This window comes from Nipponia nippon, unplaced genomic scaffold (genome assembly GCF_047370975.1).
Source record: "Nipponia nippon isolate SJK-2023a ecotype South Korea unplaced genomic scaffold, ASM4737097v1 scaffold_7, whole genome shotgun sequence".
Classification (NCBI taxonomy): Eukaryota; Metazoa; Chordata; class Aves; order Pelecaniformes; family Threskiornithidae; genus Nipponia; species Nipponia nippon.
The window spans coordinates 19,411,580-19,426,416 of NW_028262391.1; the positions used below are offsets into that span (position 1 = coordinate 19,411,580).

The 14,837-nt window shown below is 40.3% G+C and overlaps 2 protein-coding genes across 3 annotated transcripts in view; one reads left to right on the plus strand and one right to left on the minus strand.

The window, feature by feature from the left end:
- Positions 1–14,837, plus strand: part of COL4A4 (collagen type IV alpha 4 chain) — a 79,436-nt gene that overhangs the window by 49,548 nt on the left and 15,051 nt on the right. Inside the window, exons 27-37 of the mRNA XM_087739737.1 lie at positions 410–514; positions 1,025–1,243; positions 2,170–2,331; positions 2,988–3,158; positions 6,369–6,512; positions 7,182–7,289; positions 7,551–7,729; positions 8,890–8,953; positions 10,537–10,611; positions 11,073–11,180; positions 11,506–11,613. Coding sequence (XP_087595863.1) covers positions 410–514; positions 1,025–1,243; positions 2,170–2,331; positions 2,988–3,158; positions 6,369–6,512; positions 7,182–7,289; positions 7,551–7,729; positions 8,890–8,953; positions 10,537–10,611; positions 11,073–11,180; positions 11,506–11,613 — 1,443 coding nt within the window. The remainder of the gene's footprint in view (positions 1–409; positions 515–1,024; positions 1,244–2,169; positions 2,332–2,987; positions 3,159–6,368; positions 6,513–7,181; positions 7,290–7,550; positions 7,730–8,889; positions 8,954–10,536; positions 10,612–11,072; positions 11,181–11,505; positions 11,614–14,837) is intronic.
- The window catches only part of RHBDD1 (rhomboid domain containing 1), a 108,978-nt gene that overhangs the window by 18,210 nt on the left and 75,931 nt on the right, over positions 1–14,837 (minus strand). For both annotated transcript variants that reach the window (XR_015700518.1, XR_015700516.1), the window contains exons 8-11: positions 10,529–10,621; positions 9,107–9,251; positions 7,160–7,272; positions 6,763–6,837 (exon numbers count right to left, since the gene is read on the minus strand). The gene's annotated coding sequence lies outside the window, so the exon portion shown is untranslated. The remainder of the gene's footprint in view (positions 1–6,762; positions 6,838–7,159; positions 7,273–9,106; positions 9,252–10,528; positions 10,622–14,837) is intronic.

The window sequence follows — 14,837 nt, forward strand, 5'->3', positions numbered from 1 at the left end:
ACAGACACAAAAGAACAGGGATTAGCGTATTAAGCTCATCTGCACCATTCCAGAAGCAGCATATAGAACAGGAAAACATAAGAATTTGAGTTGACACCTATCATTCACTAGGTTAACATTGTTGATGTCCTGTAACATTAAAATGTTATAGGAGATTTTTTTTTTCTAATTTACTCTGGTGATTTGCAGTCTGCTGTTTATGGATTAGGGAACAAGTCCATTTAGAAATACAGCAACCATGCATTTGGTTGTGACTTGGGTGGTGGCTCTTGCCCGAAATTGAAAGAGATGAAATCCACTTGTCTTCAAAGTACGTGAATTTGCATGGGATAAAGATGCAATACTGTTTCCTTAGATCACACATTTTAGAGTTCTGTCAGTTTTTTACATATTTTCTTTCTGTTTCCAGGACCAAAGGGTTTAAAAGGACTCCCTGGTCGTCCTGGACCAAATGGCTTTGATGGGCAAAAAGGCCATCGAGGCAGGCCAGGAGCAGGAATCCCTGGGCCAGAAGGTGAATTGTGCTTTTCTTAATCCAGGAGACCTGCTGGTCAAGCTGTAATGCATACATGCAGGGTAAGGTAGCTACTGCGGTAGAATAGAATAGGAAGCATGTTTCAATGAAAGCTAATGGAAGAGGAATCTTTACCGGTTTCCCTTTCTTTCCTCCAGCATTGCAGGTGCTGCAATAACTTAAAGTTCAGTGTGCAGAGAGGAAATATTCTCAGAAAACTGAGAACAATTAGTATCATTTTAGCTAAGGGATTGAACTGGACAAGAGTGACACTACACAAGATAGATGCTGGCCCAATGAAAACCACTGTCACTTCCCACAGGAATAATTACCTCCTTCAGTCCTTAGCTGTAAATGAGAAACCTGAAATTTAATGTATGATGTTATTTTTCTTTGCAAAATGATAATTTAATTCTGGTTAAATTTGCACTTTAATATTCCGTGGTTTTAGAAAAAAAACCCCAAACTTCTGAATTATGCCCTATTTGAATTTAAAAATCATATCAACAGGCTTTCGAGGCAAAGCTGGTGATCCTGGTGATGAAGGTGAAAGAGGATCTACGGTTGATGGTAAAAATGGCCCTCCAGGTCCACCTGGCATAGATGGTCAGAAAGGTGTTCCAGGTGATACCACATATGGTCCTCCAGGAATCCCAGGCAACAGGGGACTGCCAGGACCCCCTGGTGCACAAGGAGCAAGGGGTGATCCAGGCATTCCTGGCCTTCAAGGTATGAGCCAGTTTTTATGAAGCATTTCCATGTGTTCAAAGGAGAAAATCTCAGCAAAGTCAGTCCTGATTCAGACAAAACTTAACTCTTACCTGGATCCATAATGGTCACTTTGAACGGTACACCCTATTTTTATGTTTACATTTTTACAGTTAAGGTTGATCAGCCACTGAGGAGATCTGCACTGCAGGAAGGGGAAGATGTCTTTACCCAGTCCATGGAGTAACAGTGCAGCTTCCTATTCTTACTACTGTTGCTTGCTGCCTACTGGCCATCTGTGCTTAGGGCCTCCTGCTCTGCCACACAGATAGTCCCTGCCTCAGATTGCTTACTCAAATCTGAAAAGACTGGCAAAAGGTGGAGGACACTCAGGGAGAGAAGGGTGAATTTCTTTGCCTAGAGTTATACAATATAATCCTCAATATCTTGGGCACTACACTTCATTTCTGCAGGGGAGTTTTGCTGGTTGTGGAGATGTCTCCACAGCACCACTTCCTTCCCACTTCATAGCAGATATTGCTGTTTCCTTTTATAGGTCTTCCTTTTGCCCGGCCCTAAGCAGACACACACCCCCTTCTGTGCAGGGAGCACCTATAGAACTGACCCCAGTGCTGTGTAGCTGGTGCAGGCCAGTGAGCTCCTTCCATTCTGCTCCTACACATCAGAAACTAGCTTTTTGTGCCATAAAGTAGTCTTTGCCTATAGGCGAGAGTTGAATTCGTATCTGTTCCTTAAAAAAAGAAGCTTTCCACAATGGCCAGTTCTAAATTGCAGAAAAGCATTGGTTTTCACAAGCTATGCAAAAACTAAAGGATAAGTAAGATATTACAATAACTGAACATGCAAATTTTAAAATTACACTTAGGAATTCTGAGGGATGGTGAGTAATGGAAGTAAAACATCTTACAATGGTTTTTTGTTTCCAGGACAGCCTGGTACCCCAGGACTTCCAGGTGCCAAAGGTTTTAGAGGCCCAGAAGGTGATATAGGAGCACCAGGTTGTCCAGGCTTCCCTGGTCCACCATGTGACACAGGCTTACCAGGGCCACCAGGACTCAGAGGTGTCATAGGCCTGCCAGGACCTCAAGGTACACAACATCCATCAGGTTGCCTCACAGCTCTAAGCTTTGCGCATCTTTTCTAGCAGATTTAATCACATGATTTTTGTGACTGGCATGACAAATATTTCCATGGGGGCTGCTCATTAGTGGGGGTGTACATTACGTTTTGCACATTTCCTTAAACGCAAGGAACGTACAGTGTGCATCTCGGATGTTTCCTAGCTTTCCTTCCCTTTCCATACTGTTCCTTAACTGGCCATATTAGTGTGCTCACTGTCAAGTAATAAATGGAAGAGTTATTCCTTATTCTGTTGTCCTGGGTAACTTAACTGAGCTCCTGTCATTACTGTGATACTTTTATCTTCCTTATTCTCAAATTGAAGTGGTATTTAGGGAGAACTAGGAGACATATATCTCAAAAGTATTTACAAATTAGTAGGGATTTTTCACAAGGCGCTTCTACTGATATGTCTCTCACTAAAGAAATACAAGAAAACAAACATTCCAGGTGAAAAATCTACGCAGAGCCAGGACTCCAGCATGGTAGCAAAGTTTCCAAATTATTTTGCCATGTTTGATGATACTCAAATTTATACCAAAATCTGTCACTTTCTACTTTTTAGATACAATTGCTGAACCCTTTTCCAGCATTTACATACATAGATTAAAACTCTTTTTCTCAGGCTTACCAGGCTTTAAAGGTCAGAGGGGAGACAGGGGCCTAGCTGGGCTACCTGGAATCAAAGGTCTCAAAGGTTCCCCTGGCTCACAAGGTTCCCCAGGTCCTCCAGGCTCACGAGGACTTCCAGGACTTCCAGGCAATAAAGGACCACCTGGTTTCCCAGGACAAACAGGTATGTCAAACATCCTGCAAACCACATCATAACTTCTCTTGTAGAGGGAGCTATTTCTACTGCTGTTAAAGCTAGGAAGTACCCTCCTCCCTTTCCAGCTTTGAGAATAAGACCCTGTAGCAGGGTAGAGGCAATAACAATAGCATCCTTTGTTCTTTCTCTTATAATAAAAAGAAAGGGATGGAAATAGTTTGATACATCTTGGTGCATCCTGGTGCTTTAGTAGTTCTACAACACTGACATACTTCCATGTATTATCATAGAATCATAGAATGGTTTGGATTGGGAGGGACCTTAAAGATCATCTAGTTCCAACCCCCCTGCCATGGGGAGGGACACCTCCCACTAGACCAGGTTGCTCAAAGCCCCATCCAACCTGGCCTCGACTATTATTTCCTGACTATTTGTAATAGGTTGTTGTTATAATATGCTGTAATAAGAACAATATACTTTTTATCGCATCCAGACTATCTCCTTTACTGATGCAGTCTGTGATTGTATGCTGATGAGCATTCTGTTCTTGGAGAAGTAAGGAGGGGGGTCAGCAGGACTGCTACCTGGGACTTCCAGAGGGCAGACTTTGTCCTGTTTACGGGCCTGCTTGACAGAGTCCCTTGGGAGGCAGTCCTGAAGGGCAAAGGAGTCCAGGAAGGCTGGACATTCTGCAAGAAGGAAATCTTAAAGGCGCAGGAGCAGGCCATCCCCATGTGCCGAAAGACAAGCCAGCAGGGAAGATCAGACTGGATGACCAGAGAGCTTTGGCTGGAACTCGGGGGGGAAAAAAAAGGAGAGTTTATGACCTTTGGAAGAAGGGGCAGGCAACTCAGGAGGACTACAAGGATGTCATGAAGTTATGCAGGGAGAAGATTAGAAGGGCCAAAGCCCAACTGGAACTTAATCTGGCTACTGCCGTAGAAGACAATAAAAAAATATTTCTACAAATACGTTAGCAAGAAAAGGAGAGCTAAGGAGAATCTCCATCCTTTACTGGATGTAGGGGGACACATAGTGACAAAGGGCGAGGAAAAGGCTGAGGTACTTAATGCCTTCTTTGCCTCAGTCTTTAATAGTCAGACCAGTTGTTCTCCGGGCACCCAGCCCCCTGAGCTGGAAGACAGGGATGGGGAACAGAATGAAGCCACCATAATCCAAGGGGAAATGGTTAGTGAGCTGCTACACCACTTTGACATGCACAAGTCTATGGGGCCAGATGGGATCCACCCAAGGGTACTGAGGGAGCTGGCGGAAGTGCTCACCAAGCCACTTTCCATCATCTATCAACAGTCCTGGCTAACCAGGGAGGTCCCGGTTGACTGGAAGTTAGCAAGTGTGACTCCTATCTACAAGAAGGGTCAGAAGGAGGATCCAGGGAACTACAGCCCTGTCAGCCTGACCTCGGTGCCGGGGAAGGTTATGGAGGAGATCATCCTGAGTGCCATCACGTGGCACATACAGGACAACCAGGGGATCAGGCCCAGTCAGCATGTGTTTATGAAAGGCTGCTTGAGTAACCTGATCTCCTTCTATGACAAGGTGACCTGCTTAATGGATGAGGGAAAGGCTATGGATGTTGTCTACCTGGACTTTAGTAAAGCCCACAGCATTCTCCTGGAGAAGCTGGCTGCTCATGGCTTGGACGGGTGTACTCTTCACTGGGTAGAAAACTAGCTGGATGGCTGGGCCCAAAGAGTTGTGGTGAATGGAGTTAAATCCAGCTGGTGGCTGATCACAAGTGGTGTTCCCCGGGGGTTTTGGGGCCAGGCCAGTTTAATATCTTTATGAATGATCTGGATGAGGGGATCGAGTGCAATCGATCAGCAAGTTTGCAGATGACACCAAGCTGGGCAGGAGTGTTGATCTGCTGGAGGGTAGGAAGGCTCTACAGAGGGATCTGGACAGGCTGGATCAATGGGCTGGGGCCAACTGTATGAGGTTCAACAAGGCTCAGTGCCGGGTCCTGCACTTGGGTCACAACAACCCCATGCAATGCTACAGGCTGGGGGAGGAGTAGCTGGAGAGCTGCCTGGTGGAAAAGGACCTGGGGGTGTTGGTCGACAGCCGCCTGAACATGAGCCAGCAGTGTGCCCAGGTGGCCAAGAAGGCCAATGGCATCCTGGCTTGTATCAGGAATAGTGTGGCCAGCAGGACTAGGGAAGTGATTGTCTGCCTATACTCAGCACTGGTGAGGTCGCACCTCGAATACTGTGTTCAGTTTTGGAACCCTCACTACAAGAAGGACATCGAGGTGCTGGAGCATGTCCAGAGGAGGGCAATGAAGCTGGTGAAGGGTCTAGAGCACAAGTCTTATGAGGAGCGGCTGAGGGAGCTGGGGTTGTTTAGTCTGGAGAAGAGGAGGCTGAGGGGAGACCTTAGTGCTCTCTACAACTACCTGAAAGGAGGTTGTAGTGAGGTGGGGGTCAGTCTCTTCTCCTAAGTAACAAGCGATAGGATGAGAGGAAATGGCCTCAAGCTGCGCCAGGGGAGGTTTAGGTTAGACATTAGAAAAAACTTCTTCACTGAAAGGGTTGTCAGGCACTGGACCAGGCTGCCCAGGGAAGTGGTTGAGTCTCCATCCCTGGAGGTATTTAAAAGATGTGTAGACATGGTGCTCGAGGACATGGTTTAGTGGTGGACTTGGCAGTGCTAGGTTAATGGTTGGACTCGATGATCTTAAAGGTCTTTTCCAACCTAAACGATTCTATGATTCTATTCTATGATTCCATGAGTAAGTGGAGAAATAGCTTCACATTATGTCTAATACGTATAAAAAAGGTGACTTTTGTCCCAAGCCATCACTGGCTAATAGGCAAAAGTTCTGAGTAACTATACCAAAATCCTGTTTTCCTCTGTCTGTCATCTGGACAGTAGGAGTCGTGATTTCCAGTAGCCACATGCAAAATCTGGTGGTGTCTTAGGCTATACTTTAACACACTTTAAGATGTGTTGGGGATAACTGCTTTAATAGTAAGTGTAGCCTAAATCTCCAGGGTGTGGCAGCAGGGAGGGAGATGATGTTTGCTTCAAGGCAATCTGGATTTCAAGACAAGTTTGGTCTTGGCATGAAGCCATGCTCCAACTATTGGTTCTCTAGCTTTGCTGATTTCTTAACGAGTCCTTCTAAACATCCTGCCTTTCGCTTTATACTCTTCCTTAGAACATGACAACAGCATAGCAGACTGAATATGTAAATAAAGCATTTAATATTACCAGGAAGCAAAGGGATTCAAGGACCCCAAGGATTCCCAGGACTCCCAGGAACACAAGGCCCAATGGGAATCTCTGGTGTAAAAGGTGAAGAAGGAAAAATGGGTCCACCTGGGCCTCGTGGAGAATGTGGGGATATGGGAAGAAAAGGTTTGTAAAAATCCACTTCACTCTGTAGTTATGTTACTGCTATGTTTAGTTTTGTTACTACAGTGTTAGGAATATATTTACTTTTTCTTCTTGTTATAAGGGTATATTCACTTCTGTTTTCAGAGATGCTAAATCCAGTTATCTCACTTACAAATGCACAATGAAAAATCACTAAAGAAAAATTAGTTCCACTCAGATCAATAGATGCATTTACTACTAAATCAGAGTAAGATCACCTATTCAAACAAACCTTGAATTTTGTCCTGTACACATCTGAAACTTTATATTTTTCAAGTTTTCTGTCATATTGTCTGTATTCTTCAATCTATGTAAAGCATAGAGGAAATAAATATTAATATAGGAAAGAGAATAAGCATCTCCAAGGTGCAATCACAGACAGTACACTATGGAGTGGACAATACAATTGCCATCTTTCATATTCCAGACAAGCAGGGAATAATTCTGATTTAGCACCACCTGGGTTACTACTGAATTAACTAAAAAGCAAGAGAAGGATAGTAAATTCTGTTAACAGTGAGCCTGCTGAAGCAACTGAGAACTGCATTAGTATTTGAAGGCTTTCTCCGTTAGGGAAGTCTTCACTAAAATGAATTTTCAGGACATGTCACTCATGAGGATTTACTTACATTCCATATGTTTGGTTCAAAGGTGAAAGAGGGCCTCCAGGAGACAGTGGCTGCGTTAACATCCGTCTTGAGAAAGGACAAAAGGGGGAACCAGGGTTTCCTGGTGAGAACGGCTTTAGAGGTGAAAGAGGTAAGTTCATAAAATAAAGCCCTGCATACACACAACATTCATCTGATATAAATCACTGGTGTTTTTCACAGGTTTGGACTCATAGCTGCAGTAACATCCAGCAACCTTATTGTGTTTATAGATTCTTAAACTAGCAGGCTAGTTTCTTTAGACAATTACTAAGGCAATATAAGAAGTGTGAAAGCATAGCCATATTCAAAATAAGTGTCAAATAATGGCTTGACTATAGTGGTTATTATCTCATTCTGCAATTAACTTCAGGTGAAAAAGGCAATACTGGTTTCAGAGGCACCCCAGGATTTCCAGGGAAAAATGGTGTCCCAGGACTGCCAGGTGACCATGGTGACACTGGACTGATGGGCTTTCCAGGATCACGGGGTTTTCCAGGACCAAAGGGCTTTAAAGGAATTACGGGTTTTCAAGGACAACCAGGTGACCAGGTAAACAAAATGGTAGTGAAATGTCCGGGACTTTGCAGTTATCTCCTGCCTCCAAGAAGTATGATGAAGGGTACTTCTATTGTACATTAGATGTTTCCCTGAGAAGAGACTGTCAGTAGAATAGGAAAGGTAAATTCCTTAATGCAACACTTCAATGCTTTGATTACATTTTAGCAGGAACTGTAGTCAGAGTCAACAAAGGGCCACTCCCCTCTCTCCTAGCTGCATGTTGTGATTTTATTATATTGCCACTTGGTGGAAGTCCAGGCTACACTGCACTAATTAGAGGGGCAAAAAATGGATGCACAATCAAGTCTAACATTATTCCTGAGAACAGATTGACGTATCGCTTACTGCAGAGATCATAACATAGCAGCAGCACAAGTATGACATTAATATATAACTGCTTCTTCATATCTTGCTATGTGGAGCAGCCAAGCCAGTAGACAAGACAAATCAAGTCTTCTGTGCTCATACCAACAACTTGCACCAAACAGAACCCAGGCAAGCAATATTGCTCAAGAACAAATATACAAAACCACACATATATCACATATGGATATAAGATAAAATTCTTCGCTGGCTTGTATGCTAGGTAGACAGGCAGTGAGATTACATGAAGCATAAAGTACAGTTGTTTTTTGGTAAAGGAAGGGGTATAGCTTTGCTTGGCTTGTCTTCTATTATATTTCTTTGAAGAGATAATCTGTGTTTTGCTGATTATAGGTCATTATTCAAAAGGAAAAAATAGAGAAATCCTTACATTTTTACTGTTACATCACAGCATGTTTCTGGTTAATGTTTATAGTAAATTTTGGGTAACATACAACAATATTTGGTACATTTTTATGGTACCTTTTAAATCACTCAAGCCATCTGTGGGGAATTTAAGCTGTTCAAGCCAAGAGTTAGCATAAACTATAAAAGCACAAATTCAAAATGATTAGCAAGTCTAATCTACAGTTTCTTGGAAGTGTTAGTGGTCACTGTTAGACGTGTAACAAAGACAGCATGCTTTTCTGTTGAGCTTAAGATACAGTTTTGCTGCTCATATTGATTGCTGGTCCATTTACCAGTGTAAGAGAACCAAATGCTCTTATAGATCATTCCTGCTACACATATCATGTCAAACATTTTTATTTTGTTCTTAAAAAAATCAGGGTGACGTTGGCTTACCAGGAATCCCTGGAAATCCAGGACTGACTGGCCCAAAAGGATCTAAAGGTAATGAGTTTACATAGACGTGCTTTTGAAAAGAGCAATATTATTAGGATGTATATGCTCTCATAGATGGGGAGTACTCATTAGAAAAGGGAAAACAGGACATAAGTGAAAATAATTAAAACACAAATGTCATTAGAAACAAGTCTGACTTACCTGAAGGCAAAATTTGCATTTCAGTATATTCTCTAACAGTTTGTTCCTTTTAAAGTAGATCTTACTAATTTAGAAGATAAATTTTTGTCAAATTTCATAGTTTTAAAAGTCCATCAAACACATGTAAAAATCCACTCTTACGGATCTGTAAAATTTGTCAAATCAAATAAAAGAAAATGCAGTCATTTATGGTATTATGCTATGGTACTATGCAGATATGCAGAATTTTTGAAATATTCCAACGCGATTTATAATTTCTTTTATATCACTTTATTTTCCAGTGCTTTCTAGGCTATGATTTTTGAATTTTTGGAACTTCTGAAAGTGTAGCATAACAAATCAGGCAGAGTTCATACCCATGCATGCAAAATTATTCAGTTGAAAAGATGAAGTTTTGCATGTTGTTTTTTGCATAGGTAGAAATTACTCTGAAAAAATTATCTATAATACTTAGATTTTAAAAAATATTTCAAAGAAGTACAAAATGGTGTCATCCATCATATTCCAAATTTCCTTGGAGCAGGATTTCATTACTAATAAGTAACAAATCATTGCCTGGAAAAAAGCATTAAGGGAACGGGAGAAATTCTTCTCTCAGTTCCATTTCTTCAAAAATTCAAGACCTTCTCAGCCAGGGAATATATTCCCACCAAAAAAAAAAAAAAAAACAGTAAAGAACAATACTCAACATAAAGAGAAGTTTTATGGCATGTATTGAAAACAAATTTACTGGAAAAGTTATCCTTAAAACTAAAGCAGGAAATAGCCAGTAAAGGTGGGGATTGCTATGGCAAGGGATTTCTAGCAACACTTGAACTTGATATTTCCTCTTAACTCTTCACAGCAAAATCAGACAATGAAACTGGAGACAGCATGAATAGGTAGGAGAGGTCAGACATTTGTACAGACAATGTAAGTCAAAATTGGTTGGAATTATTGAATCTGCAATAAACAGGAATTTCAGCACAGACAGAAAGAAGAAGGTGTGCTGGTTTGAAGTCCCCAGCTAGTCCATAAAAGGTCTTTACTGAGTAAATAGACTCATGCTGTACTATTGATTTTGCACATTCTCACAAACCTATGTAAGGAGTTCTCTTTATTTAATAAAGGGTTATAGGAAATTTATGCAATATCTTTCATTTTCAGTATTGGGAAAGTTCCCATAATTTTGGGGTTTTTTTCATTATGGGAAATTTACATGAATACTGCCAGGAGTCATACTAAACACAGACTGAGTTAGTACTTCAAGACAAGCTGAGCTGGCAGATAATTTGCACGTGCCAAAGCATTTTTCATTCTGTGTTCTCTCAGTCCCTTTTATAGCTGTTAATATTTATAAGTAAATCATCTGACCTTACAAAATTGCCCAGCTTTGGTTTTGTGGATGAAAAGGATACTTGTATGAAATGAAAGTCATTGTACCTCCACAGGCAGGAGAGGTGACCCAACTCCTCTGCTTGGTGCACATGGTCGAAAAGGGCCTCCTGGAGATCCAGGATTACCAGGTACCTCTGTCTGATTGAAGAAAAAATTCAACTTAAGAACTTATTTTCTCTAAGTTTTGTTAGCAGAGAGGGAGCTCTGCTTCCTGTGCATATTGAGCGGTATTTTCTATAGTTATAAACCCAGGGACTGGAGAGGCATCACAATGTGCAATATGGCTAGCATGAACATAGGAGGTAGAATCTACTGTTGTCTAGTACAGCACCGATGAACATACCAATACTTACCAGAATAAAACCTGGCTTGGCTATATCTTGCTAGACATTTCTGCTCTTTCAGATATCACCAGAGAGATCAGTGTAATTCATTGCTAATAAATAGATGCAAGGATCTGAAGTATTTGAATAGAATTATTTTTCTAGTCAAGAAACCCCTTACGGAACTTCTATATTTTTAAACTTAGCATGAGATGAAGAATGGGAAACTTTAAACAAATAAATGCTGGAATTTTTTTTTCTTTAAGGACTCTGTGGATTCCCAGGAGAGAAGGGTTCACCAGGTATCCAAGGGCAACCAGGAAGACCAGGATCCAAGGGCGACCCTGGATACCCAGGAATACCCGGATTTCCAGGTAATGCCAAAGTTTAAAAAATAGTGCCATGTAACAGATCAAAAGAGATATGAAACAGGAGAACACAACTGAGGAGGCACCTTTGCGGAGGAGACTAGAGAAATCAGAGGTTGTATCAAGGCATGTACTGAAAGGTATTTCAGTACCTATAGACAGCAGCAATAGTCTGCTCAGAGTCTCAGAGAGCAAGATCTGTCAGTTCTTCATACATTCCCATACACTTTCAGGTACCTCTGATTAACGCAGTGTGCTGCATAGCATGACAAAAAACCCCAACAGTTTAATAGATCTGCATATTCACAGATTATTTTTTTTCCACTTTCAGGAGCTACAGGTCCTCAGGGATTGCCAGGAGAACCTGGAGAAAAAGGGAAACGTGGAATTTTGGGACCTCCAGGATTGCAAGGATTAGCTGGATCCCAAGGCAGAAAAGGTAAACAGCATACAGCGCAGTTCTACTGGTGATGGAACAGCACCAGACATAAATACCGTTTTAGTAGTGAAAATGGAAAAGGCCTAACTGTGAGCATGATTTTGATTCTGTATTCTGTTAAAGTACTAGAAGAATTAAACGAGTTCCCATCACCTTTGAAAAGTAGCATAAATGCTCCCTCAGAAAATTGGGCTACAATCTAGAATGAGTAACGAAGAAGGTAGAAACAGATTCTGGCTCAGCTGATGTAACTGATAGCAGAAGTTAATGAAAGAAAAAGGAGTTTGCAGCAATTCAGATATTTCACTTACGCTTCAATTATGCTGTGTTCTCTCTTTTCACCATGGAGTGCCACTGTTACTCTACAAAACCAGCAGACTGCTACGGCCAGTTTTGTCTTACAAATTTGTTTTAACAAATTGTGATAAGATAACTTGGGTTGGTTTTTGTTGTTGGTTTTGTTGTGGTTTTGTTGTCTCCAAAACCTGATTTTTGGTGGATTTAAGATGGAAATGTTTCCTCCAAATCCTAATTTACACTTCTCTCAATGATTGTTATGTTTAGATTGAACAGCAGTTCATCTATGCAGTTGTTTTTATTGGAGAACATTATTAACTTTTACTATACTCAGAATGATATATTGAAATTGTAAGTTACATTAATACTTCATAAAGAAAGGTAATCAACTATATACTTCGTATCCTCTCTCTGTTATAGCGTGCTTCATAACCAGTTCCTGGACAGGAAGAATAATATTAGCGACCCATATACAGAAATCACAGTAAAGTAACACTTGGGGCTATGATAAATGGTTAGAGAGGACAATAAATTCACTTTTTCAAATTCAGCCTAAGGAAAAATTTAGATGGTTTCTTGTAAACTACTGAAAATTTAAATGAAAAATTGAAACCATTTATGATTGCTTGCAGTAAATAAGTTGTGCTGATTTAAACTGTCATGACAGAGTCCTTGCTCGTGCATAATCTGCAAGAGAACATTTCATTGTTGCAAACAATATTTCCTGTAACAAAGGCAGAGATTTGCAGTGACAGGGATGTCTAAATTGAGAGGGGTCAAAAAAAGAAAAAAAGGCATTCTTCTGCTGAAAACTTCTTAGTAGCAGATGGACTCTTTCCTTCTTGTCATAAATGGTAAGACACTTCTTTTCTATATTTTGCAGAAGTTATCCCACGTCCTTCACAGGAAGTGTAAGGAATTAACACACATACTGCAGAGGGAAAGTTCAGCTCCAAATGGCAATTAATTAGAGACCAAGTTGCCGGCTAAGCCTTAGGATTCTATATATTGCCAGCATAGTTGAAAAGAAGGTTAACACCTTTGAAATTATACCCACTAATGAATACTGAATGGAATTTGTATTCCAATTGAAGTGGAGAATATAGATCTTAACACTATTTTCAACAAATATTGTTGCTAGCATTAGAAATGAAATAGTTAATTGGCTGTTTATAGCTAAGTACACGGCCTTGTTAGTCTAATTGCTTCTCATTTACATTAAACGTCTTGTGCCTGAAGAACTTTTAGATTAAAAAAAAAAAAAAAATCAGTTAAACAGCATCTACCAAAGCATAATCACATTTTCTTTTTTACAGAGATAGTTTTACTAGTTAAGGGCTTAGTCTGGCAAGCCGTACTTGTGTGAGTAATCGGTGATGAAGCAAGTAATATTAAGAACATCAGCAGAATTACTTGTGTGAGTAGAAGCTGAATTGGGCTGTAAAATACAGAAACAGTGGTTCATACATAGGTCAGCCAATTCAGCTGTACCTAGAAATATGGGACTATAGCAATCCAAAAATCTAGAATTACAAGTGGTGATATTATAATGGATTGTTGGCAAATGTGTCAGAAATTCCCTGGAAAGCCAGTAAACCAAGCCATCAATCTTGACTGAATGAGCTAAAGATCAAAAAAGTTCTAAGTGGTGACCTGGGTGTCAAAAATAGTTAGGAGTTCATAGTAATTTTAAAATAATACCACTGTTAAATTCCCCAAATTGGCATGCAACTCTTACATAAATTTGAAAATGGGAACATGCTGAGAGCACAAGCAGGCTACAGAAAGCAGGACTGAAACTTAGAATGTCATGAAAAGTTAAAGAGCAGTTAATTAAGTGCATAGCAGATATTACAGGTTGTATTACTAGTATCCTGTACTATAGAGGGGATTACATAGAGAGTACATTATCAGTCTTGCAGGTTTTCAAACAATCTTCTGGATTTAAAATTTTTCCAGACCAGTGTTTGCTACAGGCTGGATTTTTTTTTTCCTTTCTTTTCATTCCTTTGTTAAATTTTAACTAAAATAATTCAACAGTTTCTGAGAACAAAGCTATGGGATTATTTTTGGTGTGTCTGTTAGAGAACTCTAGTGCCCTTTTATTTTTCCTTTCTCAGATGAGCCATCTTTGAACTAGGGACCTTTAAATTTGGCAGGTGAAGCAGTAGACGAAGGGCATTTGTGTTGCTGTCCCTACAGCAATTTGTCCCTGCCAAATTTGACCAGCTTAGAAACTTTAAAAAAATATATCCATTTATATGTGCTTAAGTAGAGCAATAAATTCTCCCATGATTCATGCTCTGGATATACAGCAGATTTGTGGGCTGCAGGATATGCTGGGATCAAGCACAGGAACTGAAACAGAGAACAGGAAGCATCCTAAGTCTATTCATCTGTCTGAAACCTCTTTGAAACCTGTCACCAAATGACCCATCAGTTTTGCCAGATTTGTTCCTATCGTGAGGTGATAGGCTGCCGTCTGCATTTAATAAGTGTATGTCTTCACATTTGATGCTTCATCTATACAACGTAGGAAACTATGAAGTGCTAATGACATGGAGATATTTTTACACTCCACTGCAAACAACAAACACAATCTCAGATTAGTTCAAATTTTTAAAAAATTGATAAAAAAATGCCATCTATGTTTTTACTTATTGTGTCTTAGCAATTTTCAAAAAAGCACAGATTATAAAGCAAACGTTATATATATATCTGACTACCATGAACACTTCCCCTGTGATCTGGTCATCTAGTGAACATCACTAGTTATAAAGCTGCTTTATACTATCACATGTCAGCATAAGTCTCAATTACAGATTTGTTGTTGTCTTCAAAGACTTTGTGCTGTCCAGTTTAAAGAATTTTTGTAGTAGTGTGATGCAAAAAAGCACAGTTTTCTGTGTGAAATCTGCAGGACCAGG